This window comes from Ictidomys tridecemlineatus, chromosome 4 (assembly GCF_052094955.1).
Source record: "Ictidomys tridecemlineatus isolate mIctTri1 chromosome 4, mIctTri1.hap1, whole genome shotgun sequence".
NCBI lineage: Eukaryota > Metazoa > Chordata > Mammalia > Rodentia > Sciuridae > Ictidomys > Ictidomys tridecemlineatus.
Window position 1 is genome coordinate 190,197,327 of NC_135480.1, and position 14,885 is coordinate 190,212,211.

The 14,885-nt window shown below is 39.0% G+C and overlaps 1 protein-coding gene across 4 annotated transcripts in view; it reads right to left on the reverse strand.

The window, feature by feature from the left end:
- Window positions 1-14,885, reverse strand: part of Fkbp15 (FKBP prolyl isomerase family member 15) — a 57,374-nt gene that overhangs the window by 13,807 nt on the left and 28,682 nt on the right. For 2 of the 4 annotated variants that reach the window (XM_021729359.3, XM_021729360.3), the window contains exons 12-20: window positions 14,262-14,369; window positions 12,096-12,198; window positions 11,513-11,619; window positions 10,127-10,241; window positions 8,213-8,322; window positions 7,827-7,934; window positions 7,301-7,395; window positions 6,276-6,378; window positions 3,086-3,148 (exon numbers count right to left, since the gene is read on the reverse strand). In XM_021729359.3, the coding sequence (XP_021585034.1) occupies window positions 3,086-3,148; window positions 6,276-6,378; window positions 7,301-7,395; window positions 7,827-7,934; window positions 8,213-8,322; window positions 10,127-10,241; window positions 11,513-11,619; window positions 12,096-12,198; window positions 14,262-14,369 (912 nt within the window). The remainder of the gene's footprint in view (window positions 1-3,085; window positions 3,149-6,275; window positions 6,379-7,300; window positions 7,396-7,826; window positions 7,935-8,212; window positions 8,323-10,126; window positions 10,242-11,512; window positions 11,620-12,095; window positions 12,199-14,261; window positions 14,370-14,885) is intronic. The other 2 variants (XM_021729358.3, XM_005329693.5) reach the window with 2 other exon arrangements.

Below are 14,885 nucleotides of genomic sequence, written 5' to 3' on the forward strand. Positions count from 1 at the left end.
TAAAATATAAAAATTTATTTTGCATCTTTCCCCTTTGTGTAAAGTAACTCTTTTTACAAAAACTAATATGATTCTTTCCTCCTTTTTTCATACAAAAGAGAGGGCAAACTACATATATTCTCTACTAGTACATATAGATCTTTCTCCTTTGACTTTTTATTTTTTTTAATTTGTCAATAGACCTTTATTTTATTTATTTATTTATGTGCAGTGCTGAGAATCAAATTCAGTGCCTCACACATGCTAGGCAAGTACTCCACCACTGAGCCACAAACCCAGCCCTCATTTTTCTTTTTTTTTTTTTTTTTTAAATATCTGTATGGTATTCTACCATGTGAATATACTGTAGTTTATTCACTACTGCAGGACACTTGGTTGTTTCCAGTCTTTTCCCATTACACAAGATACCAATGAATAATCCTGAACACATGTCATTTCATTTGGGTACAGGAGTGCCTTTAGGGGATTCCCAGATGCAGAACTGCAAGATCATAGAATAAATACTGTTATAATTTTGTACAATATCATCAGTTCCCCTCCATGAGCCACTCTACATGCTTACCTGTCTCACCAAACCTTGTCAAAAATTTGAATTTCTACAAATCTGAGAAATGAAAAATGGTGTTCATGCTATTATCTAACTTTTCTAGGATGAACATGCATTTTCTTAGAAAGAAAAGGATACTTTAAAAATCTAAATTGAATACCTTCAAAAGCATTCAACTTCTGAGTCTACAATTCCTCCTAGGAACACTTTAACTTCCCTGATTTCTTCAAGTATTTTAAATGGGGCTCTATATTAGCCAAACATGGACCAAGCCTATAAAGAATCTAAATACTCTTGAGCAACATGTGATGAAATGGAAATGACCATCCTGGAAAACTCTCTAATGCTATTCTGAATATTAAGGTTGATGATAACAATGATGATAAAAAGGATGGTCAATAAAAAAGAAACAGCCAACAAAGGACAGATACCACATCACTTCACCTGAACTGATTTGTTCTTACAACATACAGGGGACATCAGATGGGCATGAAAGGCGGTGAGTGGTTGATCTTGGGCAACCAGTCTTGATTTCTGTACATCTATGCATTTCTGCACGTTTTCTATTAGACCATCTCTCTCATAATATTATATTGCTACCACTTTTACTACTCCTATGTTACTACACTTTATACACATTTTTGCAGTTGTCTACTTTCTTATTATCATTTGTGCCTTCTTTCAGTGTTCACTGTGCCCACCTGTTTTAAAAGTGCTTATTCCTTGACTTATCCCAAAATCTTTACCAGCTTTCTAGCTCCCATTTAAAATATGACATTCTGACTTTCCTAAAGGCAAGGGAAATAAAACAAAACTGTATATGAAATTTTAAAAGGCTATGAATGAGCATTTCAGAGCACATATAACCTTTAGAGTAAGCTCAAGATACTTAATTTTGCTTTTTGGACGCCATGTGAAACTCAACCTGTAAAACTCAGCCATGAAGAAAAATGACATTATGACATTTGCTGGTAAATGGATGGAACTGAGACAATGCTAAGTGAAATAGGCCAGTCCCAAAAAGTTGAAGGTCAAATGTAGAAAGAAGCTAATCCAAAATGGGAAGGAGGAGAGATTAAAAAAATAAAAAATAAGAAATAAAAAGGAAAAAAAAGGGGGGGAAGGAATTTCATCAAAACAGAGGAAAGACCAGTAGAGTAGATGAGGAGGGAAGAAGAGATGGGAAAAGGGAAGAGCAGTGGAATGATGACTGAACTTTAGTGTGTGCATGGATGTGGCGGGTGGGTCCAGCATCGGGTGTATCCACAGGACACTAATTAAAAACAAAAAAAGTAAACTGTAAATGGATTCAAGAAATGGATTCAAAAGGGATTGGTGGAGGGGAGGAAGGACTGAATCAGAGCAGATTGGGTTCATGCTTTGGTGATTATGTCAAGATGGATCCTGGTATTGTACCATAACTACAAAGAATTTTTTTTTATAGGAGAGGGAAAAAAAAACCCACAGATGACAATGGCATCTAGAACTCCCAGATGTAAGAGTTGTTTTCATTTGCAGCATGTACAATTAAGTTTCACTTGCTGGCCCATGAAAACTGAAGAGACACAGAGTCCAGAGGCACTGCATCTATTCACGGCTCAAAGAGTTCACTAATATCAGAGCAAGTATCACTCTCACAAGACCTTGCAGCAGCTAGAACCTGTGGGAGGGACAAATTTCAGAAAAGAGGCCATGGAAGGGATAGTTGCTGTCTTGCCAAAGGACAAGCAGAGTGGAAGGTCATGCAAATACTTTTTTTCTCTCAAGTTTTTAGCTAGAAAATCCTACTAGAAACAAAAAAAAATTAATACTTTCACCCAAAAACATATGCACATGACAAAGAGAACTATAATATATTAATAATGGTTATGTTTGAGTGGAAGGATTATGAGTGATTCACATTTTATATTTGCTTATCTATATTTCCTAAGTTTTCTGGAATGAACAGATGCAACTTTTATTATTAGACAAAAAGTATATGTAGATACCTGTGTTATGTAATGTGTGTGTGTGTGTGTGTGTGTGTGTGTGTGTATTTACATGTTATGGTTTGAGTATGAGGCATTCCCAAAAGTTCCTGTGTTAAGGCAAGATTAGATCATGAGACCTGTGACCTAATCAGTCCATCCCAGTTTGAATGAACTAACTGGGTTATAACTACAGGCAGGTGGGGCTTGGCTGAAGGAAGTGGGTCATTGGGGGAATGTCATGGAAGGGTGCATCTTCCTTGCAGCCTCTCCCCTGGCCTCCCCACTTCCCCTTGCTTCCTAGCTGCCATGATTGGAACAGCTCTCCTCTGCCACACTCTCTGCCATGACATTCTGCCTCACTTGGGGCCAGAGAGATGGAGTTGGCCAACCATGGACTGAACCTCTGAAACCATGAGCCAAAACAAACTTCTCTTCTTCTAAGTTGTTCTTGCCAGGTATTTTGGTTGCAGAAACAAAAAGCTGACTAACACATTGTATATATAATTACACTTTTAAAAACGTCAGGAGAAGCAATATCAAGTGAGAAAGGAAAACCACAGACACCTACGCAGTGGATGGGATGGCTCCCTGATTCCCACCCTGGACCGAATTCCGCTGCTGGTGTGGAGAGCTGGGAAAGAGAAATGACAGCAAGAACCAAGAGCTGAGAAAAACAGTAGAAAAGCATTCAAGTTAGAAGAGGAAAACAGTCCTGGAGAGAGAGGGCAATCTGGCATAGGAAAAACGACATAACTGACTGGGAGGGAGATCCTGAATAAGTCTTACCCTCTCTGGGCCTCAGTTTGTCCCCTTGTAACTAAGAAGATTTAACTAGAAGACCTGCAATAGGTCTTCTGGTTTTAACCATTATTCCATGTTTTACGTGAACTCTACTATAGAGAAAAATAATGTATTTATTCATTAATCACTTAACCATATCTTTTGAGCTGTGTTTGAAGGTAGAGAACTGCATCCAGGGGTGAAAGGAAATTGATTATCTCTATTTAAGAGGAGAGATTGCTGGGTGACTCAATTAAAGGAAAAAAACCAAAAAACGGGTGAATCAAGACTTAAAAAGTTTCACTGAAATAATAGTGACCATGAGAAGCCTGTGGTACCTGAAACCCTAGTCAGATACCCTAATCATCAAGAACAATGACACTTAGCTCAGGAGATTCCCTCAAATACATCCGAGTAAAGTATGGGACCTAGAGCCTAGTGGATATTTGCCAGGTGTTAGCTGTGCCCCCTGTTGTTATGACTACTACTGTTTTTGCTACTATAAATAGACATTTACTGGGTTCAATACACTGTCCCAGACATCTTTGAGGCTTAGCAACATGAAAACACTTGGGCAGATTAACAAGCTTATTCAGGGCTCAGAGGACTATGTATGACCTGTAGGTCAAACTGGCCTACTGCCTGTTTTTGCAGATAAAGTTTTATTGGAATACACACACACATACACACATACAACTGATGTTCAATATGAGTCGTGAGTCGTGTGTTGAATTTTTTTTTAGTAATATCTGGACACAATACCTTTATTTAATTTTATGTGGTGCTGAGAATCAAACCCAGGACCTCAAATGTGCTAGGCAAGTGCTCTACCACTGAGCCCCAGCCCCAGTCCCATGAGTTGAATTCTGAAAAGCAAAGGCAGTCCAGAAGCCAGGTGTGAGGGCACATGCCTGTAATCCCAGCTACTTGGGAAGCTGAGGCAAAAGGATCACTTGACCCCATGAGTCTGTTTGACATCAGTGTGGGCAACATAGTGAGATCTTGAAAAACAAAAACAAAAGCAAGCCATGTGCAGTGGAGCACACCTGTAATCCCAGCAACTTGGGAGGCTGAGGCAGGAGGATCATAAGTTTGAGGCCAGCCTCAGCAATTTAGCAAGGTCCTAAGCAAATTAGTGAGACCTCATCTCAAAACAAATAAAAAGGGTCCTGAAGATACAGCTCAGTGGTAAAGTGACACTGGAGTCAATCCCTAATACCAAAAAACAAACAAAAACCAAAACAAAATTTATGCAGCTACCACTTCCAGAGTCTGTGACAAAAGAAGTGAAACCTGACCTGGATAGAAAAGTTATGGATAACTCTTTTTTAAAAAAGTCCAATCTTGGCTGGATATGCTAAATTAGAATTTCTGGAGGTAGGTCTTAAGAATGTGTCATTCTAATAAAGCTCCCCAAGTGATTCTGAAGCAGCCAGCACACTGGAGAGCCATTTTTTTCTAGAACAAGTTATAGTAACCATTTTTTCCCTGAACAGTAATAGTGAAGACAAACAAGATATTTTGGATGTCCATGTTGGGCCTAAAGGAGGAGTAAAAAAAGAAAATAATAGAAGGAAGAAGAAAAGGGAAATAAAAAAATAAAAGCAGTGAAAGGATAAACAGTACAAAGTACAAGGTGAAGTGATTCCAGTACCACCTGATATGAATGCCACAGGTTGCCCACTGGATCTAGGCATTAACAGGTTGCCCACTGGATCTAGGTATCAGCCACAGCAAACAAGGGAGGTAGCAAAGGAGCACCCGAACTGGATAGGGCTGTGCAGGGCAAGGCACTGCTTATCTGAGGAGGAGGAGGGGTCAAAGACCTGGGTACTGTGGCTACACACACACAAAGATTAGTATAAGACATTAATGAAGGAATCTTTATCATTATCAAAATACGAGAAAGTAAGTGAACTCCACAAGTTATAAAGTGCATTCCCAGCATTTCATATTTTTAAGGAAAACTCAAATATAAATAAAAATTTATTTCTTAAAACCTGTGAGAAAAATAGAAAAAAGGGGGGGGGATGAGCTCTCCTAGCATAGAAGTGATGTCCCAAATAAGAAGGATAAAATGTGTCACTGGAGAAAAGAGGCTGGGTCCCAGAATCAGTCGATTCCAACCCAAGACCAACTAGGGTCCTCCATGCTACTCCAGAAACAAGTCAAAATTCCTCATTCTGAAAGAAGTGAAGTCACAGCAGTACTTTGCAATGCAAAATGAGAGGAAGGAGCAAGCTGAACACACAGGAAGGAGCAAGTAGACAGTCTCCAATCCATTAAATACCACCTACACATTTGTTACCTGGCATTACAGGAATTTTCTGTTGATCCTTTAAAGAATAAATTTAGTCTCTTTCTCTCTCTCCCTCTTCTCTCCTCCTCCCTCCCTCTCCCTCCTTACCTCCCCACTGTCTTTTCTTTCTCTCTTTTTGGCACCAAGGATTGAACCCAGAATGTTTTGCCATTGAGCTTCATCCCAGTCACTAAGTTGCCAAGTTGCTGGCCTTGAATTTGTGACCCCACTGCTTCAGCCTCCTGAGTAACTGGGATTATAGGTATGAGCCACCATGCCCAGCTTAAATTTAGTTTTTAACAAGTTGTGTAATGCTTACCTTAATCAAATCACTAAGAAGTGATTGTTTTTTTGTTTTGTTTTGTTTGAGACAGGATCTTGTTATGTTGTCTAGGCAGGCCTCAAACTCCTGAGCTCAAGGCCAGCCTCCCTAGCAACTGGGACAATAGGCATCTGTCACCACCTGGCCAATAACTGTTTCTGAGTCAACTTATTGCAAAGCACATTATAAAACAGAAATGCAGATGATGACTGTATGATAATCTGTTGGAAGATTTTTAGTTCTCTTCCCCAAAATGGCGAATATTCTGCTGAGAAGCTGCCTGGTAAATACCTACTCTGGGCCACTCCTCAGCTCAACACATCCCAACCTGGGCTTTTCTCTGCTCAGTTAATTTACCTTCTCTTGTTCAGCATGCAATACCCTTGCCTGTGTGTTTTCTGTGGCTGTTTGAAGTGAGTTGTTCCTCTTCTCCATCATCAGGTTACTCTGCTCAACATACCTGTGATAGAAATAAGGAAAAGGAAACATTTATGAAGCACTGAACATATGTCAGGCACAACCCAAAGCACATTCAGTCCTGCTCCTTCATCATAAACAATATGATACATTTTATTTTCCTTAGATCTGCAGTAATCCGTTGGAGGCAGCAACAAACTGGGCCAGAGGTGAATTGCTCTGAATAATGAAGAGGAGAGGAATTTGAAGAGTATGCAGAAATGGGGAATGAGGACAGAAAGAGACAAGATAAGGAGGCTACAAGAAAGAGAAGAAAAGAAAGGCACTCTTCTAACCCTGGCACTTGCTTCCAACCCAGCAAGCAACACTGGAAAAGAGAAATACAGGAGGATTTTTTTTTTTTTAAGTGAAATGCTGTGTTGTAACATATTCTCCTAGCTCCCCTCCCCCACCAATCCTCAGAAGGATCCATAAAAATTATAAAATGCTTGGGTTTTTTAAGGAAATCAGTGAGCTACTGGTTCAGTTCTGGTTGATAAAACAGAGTCAGCCTGCATGGAAGAGAGAAAAGTTGACGTCAGAGTTTTCTAAATATTAACACCACTTTACAGATGAGGAAACCAGGGCCCACAAGAATAAACAAAATGCCCAAAGTTACACAATAAATGAGGGCAGAGACAGAAGCCAAACAGGTCTGTTTTATTTACCTCAGAGCCCACTGAGTTCTTTCTATTGAAAAAGAAAACTGGTAATAATCCATAGGACAGGCAGGAAACAAATAGAAGAAATAAGGCCGGGGGTGTGGGTCAGTGCTACAGTGTGTGCATAACAAGAGCAAGGCCCTGAGTTCAGTCCCCAGCCAGCATTATCAAAAATACTGTCCTAAATAAACATGTGTATTAAATTGGGCGTTTATACATTAAATCCTTTTGTCCATCCTAGCCAGGCCCCGTACCTGTCATTACCTCTGATTCCGTTCAATTAGTTCACTAATCTTGTCATTCTGTTCTTCTATCCGACTGCTCCTCTCAAGTAGCTCTTGCTTCAATCTTTCATTCTCCTACATTCAAAATGTATGATGTACAAGGTAAATATTAGAAAAGTGCCCCGGTAAAAGGGAATCACCCTGAACAGACAGGTGACATTGATGACACATTTTGAGATGAAAAGCTAGAACCCATATCCACTCAGACATACTAATATTTAAAAGAACACATCAAATTATATCCAATGTATACAAATAACTCCAATAGTTTAGATTATAAATGACTAAAAATGAGGAAAATTCTGAAATGGGGCCAAAAGCATTGTTTCCTTTTGAATCTTAGAAAGTAGAAGTCACTTGGACCAAATTAAGCCACAATGGATTCTCCAGAGTTTCCTAAACCAGTGTAGCACTTATTGCATGCTGGGATGCAGGTTTTAGACAGCACATCTTGGGAGAAAGCATGGGTGGGACCTCCAGGAGTGTTTGTTTCCAAGCAGCCTCACCTGAACGATTCTCTGAATGTTGCTCATGATCATGCTTGTTTCCATCGTCACTGACAGGCTGGGAATAAGCATGGAATTGCCAGCACCATGCTTCTGTAACTCTTCTACCTAAAAAATGCCAGAAAGAGTGCATCAGAATGCTAAAAATAGAGAAATATAATTTACTCAAGATCTCACCACTTTTTTGAACATGTTTCTGAGATAACCTTAAATGTGAACAAGTTTTTCCTGCTAACTGGATCCCAAATAAAGATAATTACCCTTCCAGGAAAAGAACTAGTATCTACCATGAATACAGGAAAATTTACCTTCAGCTCTAGTTACTCCCTGTTTATACCCCACTTGTACCCCCACTTTCAACCTAAACTCAACCCTGATTTGGTCACCTTAGTCATGAGATGATCCACTTTATCAGCCACTTTGCTTACTGCCATTCGAATCTCAGTGTTATGTTGCCGGGCTTCGGTCATAAGAAATGAAGCCATGTCACCTGATCCTAAACAGACACAAAGAAGCCCAAAAGAAACTTATGGGGAGACAGGCATGTAACCAAATCATTATAACAGAGTTCTTTCAATGCAAAAAAAAAAAAAAAAAAAAAAATGGACTATATACAATGTACAAAAGTGCACTTTAAAAAGCAAGATTATTCTTTGGTAATATTTATATTCAGTTATGCCCCTGAAGAAGAGAGGTGAATACCATCAGAGAAGGCTTCATAGAGGAGATGACAGTTTTGACATGTGAAAAAGGGTTTCCCATATGGAGAAGGGAAATGGCTCCTAGACAAGATCTGTACCCAGGAAGCTCTTACCATTCTGGAATCACAAGTTATATTGCAGGATATATTTGCTTCCTCCTACCACTGTCTTAATACCCAGATGCTTACTAGGCAAAAGACAAATGGCAGTGGGACATGATGACACATGCCTATAATTCCAGCTACTTCTTGAGGCTAAAGCAGGAGGATCACAAATAAGTTGGAGGCCAGCCTCAGCAACTTAGTGAGACCCAGTCACACAAAAAAAGGACTGGGAATATAGCTCAGGTATAGCTACAAGGTCCAATCCCCAGTAGAGACAAAAAAAAAAAAAAAGACAAACTGAAGAACAGGGCAAGATACCGTCACATCTGTTTATAGTTCGTTGTGCTTTATTTGTTCACACAAGACACCCACACCTGTACATACATACAAAATACCTGAAAAGCTACCCAAGTAATTGTTAGTTAACATTGGTTTCCTATAGCCAGGGGGATTTAATGATTGGAAAGAACAGTAACTTTTTACTTAATACCTTTTTGTACTGTTTGACATTTTTATAAAAGTATATGTGTGTGTATGTGCGTGTGTGTGTGTACACACATACATATTTTTTGTACCAGGGATTGATCCTAGGGGTGCTTAACCACTGAGCCACATCCCCAGCCCTTTTTTTAATATATATTTTACTTAGAAACAAGATTTTACTGAATTGCTTAGGACCTCACTCAATTGCTGAGGACCTCACTAAGTTGCTGAGGTTGGCTTTGAACTTTCGATCCTCCAGTCACAGACTTTAGAGCCATGGGGATTACAGGTGTGCATGACCATGCCTGGCTAAAAGTATATTATTTTGATAATTTAAAAGTTACCGAAGTAGGTTTCACTTGAGTTACTGAACACCCACAAGCAGGCATCATGCTTTCTCCCCGTTTCCTCCTGTGTTTGCTCTTTTACTGTTTTCTACAAACTCTAGCCACTCTAACAGCAATTAGAAGGGCTGGTGGGAGAAAATGCAAGAAAAAAACACAGGAAGTGGGCCTGAGGGGACTTTCTGGAGATGAAGGTAATGTTCAAAAAGTGAACTGGGCAGGTGGGGCTGGGGTTGTGGCTCTTCCTGGCACATGAAAGGCACTGGGTTCAATCCTCAGTACCACATAAAAATAAATAACAGTATTATGTCCATCTACAACTAAAAATATATATATATATTTTGTGTGTGTGTGTGTGTGTGTGTGTGTGTGTATGTGTGTGGTGCTGGGGATTGAAACCAGGGCATAAAAATAATAATAATAAAAAACAAAAAAAGACTGTGGTGATAGATGCACAACTCTGAAAACATCTTCAAAAAATCTTTAAATTGTACACTTAAAATAAATGAATTGCATGGTATATAAATAACACCTCAGCAAAGCTGCTAAAAAGGGAAGAGAAAAGAAAGGGTAGAAGGCTGTTGGAGTGAAAATGAAAACAGAATGCAAACAAGGAGAACATGGAGCATGGTGGGGCAGAAGATGAGACACAGGAAACAGCTCCCTACCTTGAAAGTGGGGAACCTGGGACAGTGGTGCTGGATACAAGGGTCGAACAGGCTGCAGCTGGGAGGTGACTGAGGATGCCTGGGGATATGTGTAGGCTTGCATACCTGCATAGGGCTGAGAAAGGGCCAAGTTACTGCCGCTTTATGAAACATTCATGTCTTCTTTTTTTCCTTACAATTTCCTATGATTGGATAAAGATAAGCTGGGAAGAGACTCAAACTTATTGAAGCTGGAAATTAATGCAGTCAAGTTTAGACAGTGGGCAAGAATTGCAGCAGAGCTGTCTATGGAACCCAGTAGCCTCCATCCACAAATTGAGAGGTGAGTATCCTGGGTCATCACCCAGTCCTCTGTGATGATTGAAGAAAGTAGGAATTCTTTCCCCACCTTCAGGCCTATTGCTTAACAAATTTTAAAACTAAGCAAGCTCTTTTTAAGTTTTCGTTGAAGAAAAAGAAGTGTTCAAACCAAATCAGCCAACTTCCAAAGGATGCCTCTCCCCTGCTAGATTCTGATGCTCATCTGTGTGACCAAGAGCTCTCGTTTTCCTCTAAACCTCAGCTGAGAGATGAAGATAATAATATGACTTCACAAGGTTGTTATGTGGACTAAATGAAGTGATACAGGTAAAGTTCCTAACAGCTGGTAAATCAAGTGCCTCAATAAACAGCAGCTACCATTTTTTAATGAGGATAGTTATTCTTCCTCAAAAAAAGAAATCCAGCTCATTTCCGGGGATAGCTATGACTACTCACCCATTATTTAAACCAAAAAAAAATTTTTTTTCCTCTGTGAGATAGTAATTCTGCATTGAGGGGAGAATGGGATTTTTTTTTCAATTTTGATACTATCAATGCCACCCCTCTATTAAGAATCCCAAGGAAGTAGCCCCTATGTCACAGGGAGGCTATTTTATTCAAGTGTGCTGTGAAGAAAGGGTCTATATACAACCCCAGCAAACAGCAGAAGCAGACAGGCTATTGTCCCTGCCTTCTGTGATAACATAAGAAAATCTAGTTTAAGACATCACTTTTAGAGGCTCACTAGACAGCAGAGGCAAGAATATTTTCTGTACAGCTTCCACCTTAGCCCATAGACTTTCTGCTGAGCGCTGTGCACAATATTAGCGACCAACTCTTTGACAGAGGGCATGGATACACACCCCTTGAGGAGTGAAAAGGAGAGGAAACACACATTGCACCTTTGCCACATGCACTGATTGAACCTTTGCTACAAGTAGGCCCAGGCCCTGTACTGGTGTTTGGCTTGCTCTTGTACTGAATCTTCACAAGAAGGTGTAAGCAGGTAATTCTTTGGCCAGTTTAGAGAAGAAAAGGTTGTGAAAATAACAGCTTACAATTTCTATATTTTTAAAATGTTGTTACCTGAAAGGACTGGGCATTTCCAGACACAGTTGAATGGGAATCAAGAGATGCAACTTGCATTAAGGTAGCAGAGGGTGCTTGGAGCCCAGAAACAGATGCCTGAGGGGCTAAGATGAAGCAAGACATTTTCACTGTTAGCCACTCTTATTCTTGGTACAAAGGTGGACTAGTACCTTTCAGACCCCCATGCTTCAGACTTGACTACTTCCTCACCTAGTCTTCAAAAACAAACTCCACGGTATCCCAGAAATGGGCCAGTGGAAGGAAACTGGGTGTTCTCTTGTGTATTTGACTCAGACCTATGATCCCGTCAGCTGACAGGATGTACACAATAACACACGGGCAGATGTCTCAACAGCTGAGTGCACACTTCCAAAACTGATAATGCAATGCAGCACAAGTCACTAATAAGTAGGCCAAACACATCTCTGGGTCTGAAATGCCTTACCCATGGACCAAGAGACAAGAGTTACGCTCCATCTCGTTCAAAAACAATGCAGTCTAACTATTTAAGGAACTGTGATGATAATTTTCGTGCTGACCCAATTCAAGAGCACAGAGCCTCAGAGAAGTTGTATCTTACCCTGTGTAGTCATCTGTGGTAACGCTGGATGAGCAGGCTGAAGAGTGGGCCGTACGGATGGAGTCACCAGGGGCTGTCCAGCTCCTCGTTGGGTATTCACATCCTGAAATGGGCACGAGGTCTGATCATTACATGTGGGTCCTTAACTGAAGACTGAGGCTGACTGTTTGCCCTAAACCTGCTTCTAGCACAGGGTTTCCAGGCAAAGAAGAGGAAGGAAAGGCAAGCAGAAAGCCAGGAGCTGAGCATGTGTGTTGTGGGGAGGAAGCACTCAATTATGCAATAAAGGAAGAGCTCTTCTCCATGAAAATCAGCAAATAATTAAATCCAGTTAATTTCCACAAACATTCTATATTGTTGATATTTTAGTGTCTGAAGCAGCCAAACTGACAGCTCTGCAAAATGTATCATTTCTCAAAACAACAGCTACCTTGACTGATCTAGTCCACAACAGAGAGGTCGATTATGAGAAACCCCCAAACAATCCAGCCTCTCCTCTTCTGCCACATAATTTCCACAGGCCTCAAGCATCCAGTGAAAATTGTATAGAGTAGGATTCAATTGACCTTCCTTAACATGCTGGTTTGGGGTAATATAGTTTTACATTGTTTCCTCATTCTTTCTTTTTATAAAACCAAAGCTATAACTCTAAATGAAGTTATCTTACATCTCCCTGCTTCATACAAGGAATGAAAAATCGCAAAAACGACTGCAATGCTGTAGTTCATGGGCTGAAATCTCTTGGTCATTCTTTTACTTATAGAACTTCCTCTCACCCCCTGATAGCCTTCTGGAAAAGCATCCTGGTTTTAGATCATTACACCTCTAAATCAACCTAAATGCCTAATGCAGGAAAAAGGAATTAGGATAAATCAATATTGTAGAACTCTGGGTTACCTTTAAAGGCAATAATGCTTTGCTTTATTTATTTATATTATTGATATTAATAAAGATATTTATAACATTACATTAAAAAATCAGGTTGCAGGGGCTGAGGCTGTGCTCAGTGGTAGAGGACTCACCTAGCATGTGTAAGGCGCTAGGTATGATCCTCAGCACCACATAAAAGTAAATAAAGATATTGTGTACAACTACAACTAAAAAAAATTTTTTTAAATCAGGTTGCAAAGCAATTTATAAAGAATACCTTTTTGTTAAATGTGATTTTCTTTATAATTTTAAATTATTCTACCACAAATAAGTAGCACTTTAAATTTTTAATAAGAATATCATATTATTCAAATTTCATTTCCAGAAACCAAATAAACCATAAGAAACAATATTCCTCAGAATCCTCTCTTCTTTTAAAATGTTAAACTCTAAGTAAGAGCTTGCTCAGGAAAAAACAAAATTATAAAAAATAAAGCTTATTTCATACATTTTTTTCTTGAGCATCGTCTCTTCTTCATTTTACATCAAAGAGAAAGAATCCTAAAAATCAATCTCATGTATTTCAATTTAATTAGAAAGGATGGTTTTATTCAATAAGGAGCTTCACCACTGGGAAAAGAATTAATTTGAAATTAAGTTATTTCACATCATACACCAAATTCTAAGTAGACTAAAAATGCAAATCTAAATGTGAAAAAACAAACAGTTCTAAAAAATGTGATGTTTCTAATATCTGAAAGCCCTCTAACCATGTCAGAAGCAAAAAACAAGAAGAGAAAATTGATAGATATGATCTCAAAATTCTTGAACTTCTACATAGAAAAATACACAAATACCAAATACAAAGTCAAAAGAGTTAAGAGTTTGACAGTTAAATAATAGGCAGCTCCAATGGGAAGACCAACATTTCCCAAAAGTATCTAAACATTCAACTTACAAATATGAATTGAGCACCTGTTTTAGGTTAGGCATCCTTGAGCATCCCACTACCTAATGATGACTGATCTTGACAGACAACAGAGATTCTAGCAAATGAAGGCTAATTTAGCTACTTTACACTGCCCATATCTTGTGGAAGATATATGGAATTACTTCAATTCTCAGGGGAAGTATTAATCAGATTTGAAACATATGTACCAATGCCAATCTGTATCATTTTGCAGATAAACTCTCTTAAATATTCTGGATTAGAGGCCCAAAATGTAATCATTTCAACTAAAGGAACAAGATGGCAACATTTGTACTACTGGTTTCAATACAGCCAAGGGGACATACTTCAATTTCTGAGTCATTGGAATCCAGCTGTGGTGGAAGAATGGGCAGCATGGGTTGGCCCATTTTAGCCATCCGAGAGATCAACTTGGCCTTGACTGTATCAGGATTCTAAAAAGAAAAAGTCATATAAATCATTGTGATTAAGGTTTCTTACCTTCAGACGGCTCTATTTCTTTCATTCATTTTTTTTAGTTATACATAAATATAAAAGCATGAAATATAAATTTGCTCTAAGTTTCCAGTACTTCCTCTTTCCCTCCCCTCTTCCCTCCCCCTGTTCTCCTCCCTCCACTCTATTAATATTTCTAGGAAGCTCTATTTCTTTGGCTCTTACATCAAATCCTTTAACAAGTCCTCATCCTATATCTAATTTCCACTAGAAAATAAGAATCAAAGATGAGTATGTAAAAGCTTATAATAGTAAAAATCATTCCCTACATGTTTGTATGGACAGAATGACTTCATATGTATTACCTCTTTTTAATCAAGTCTCCTGATCAGGCACAATTACTGTCATTTTACAGATGAAAAACTAAGGCAGTGATATTAAGGGAGGGAGGCATTTTAGATGTTAGGACCCCTTCAAAAGTATGAAGCCATTCAATAGATAGATATTTGGAAAAG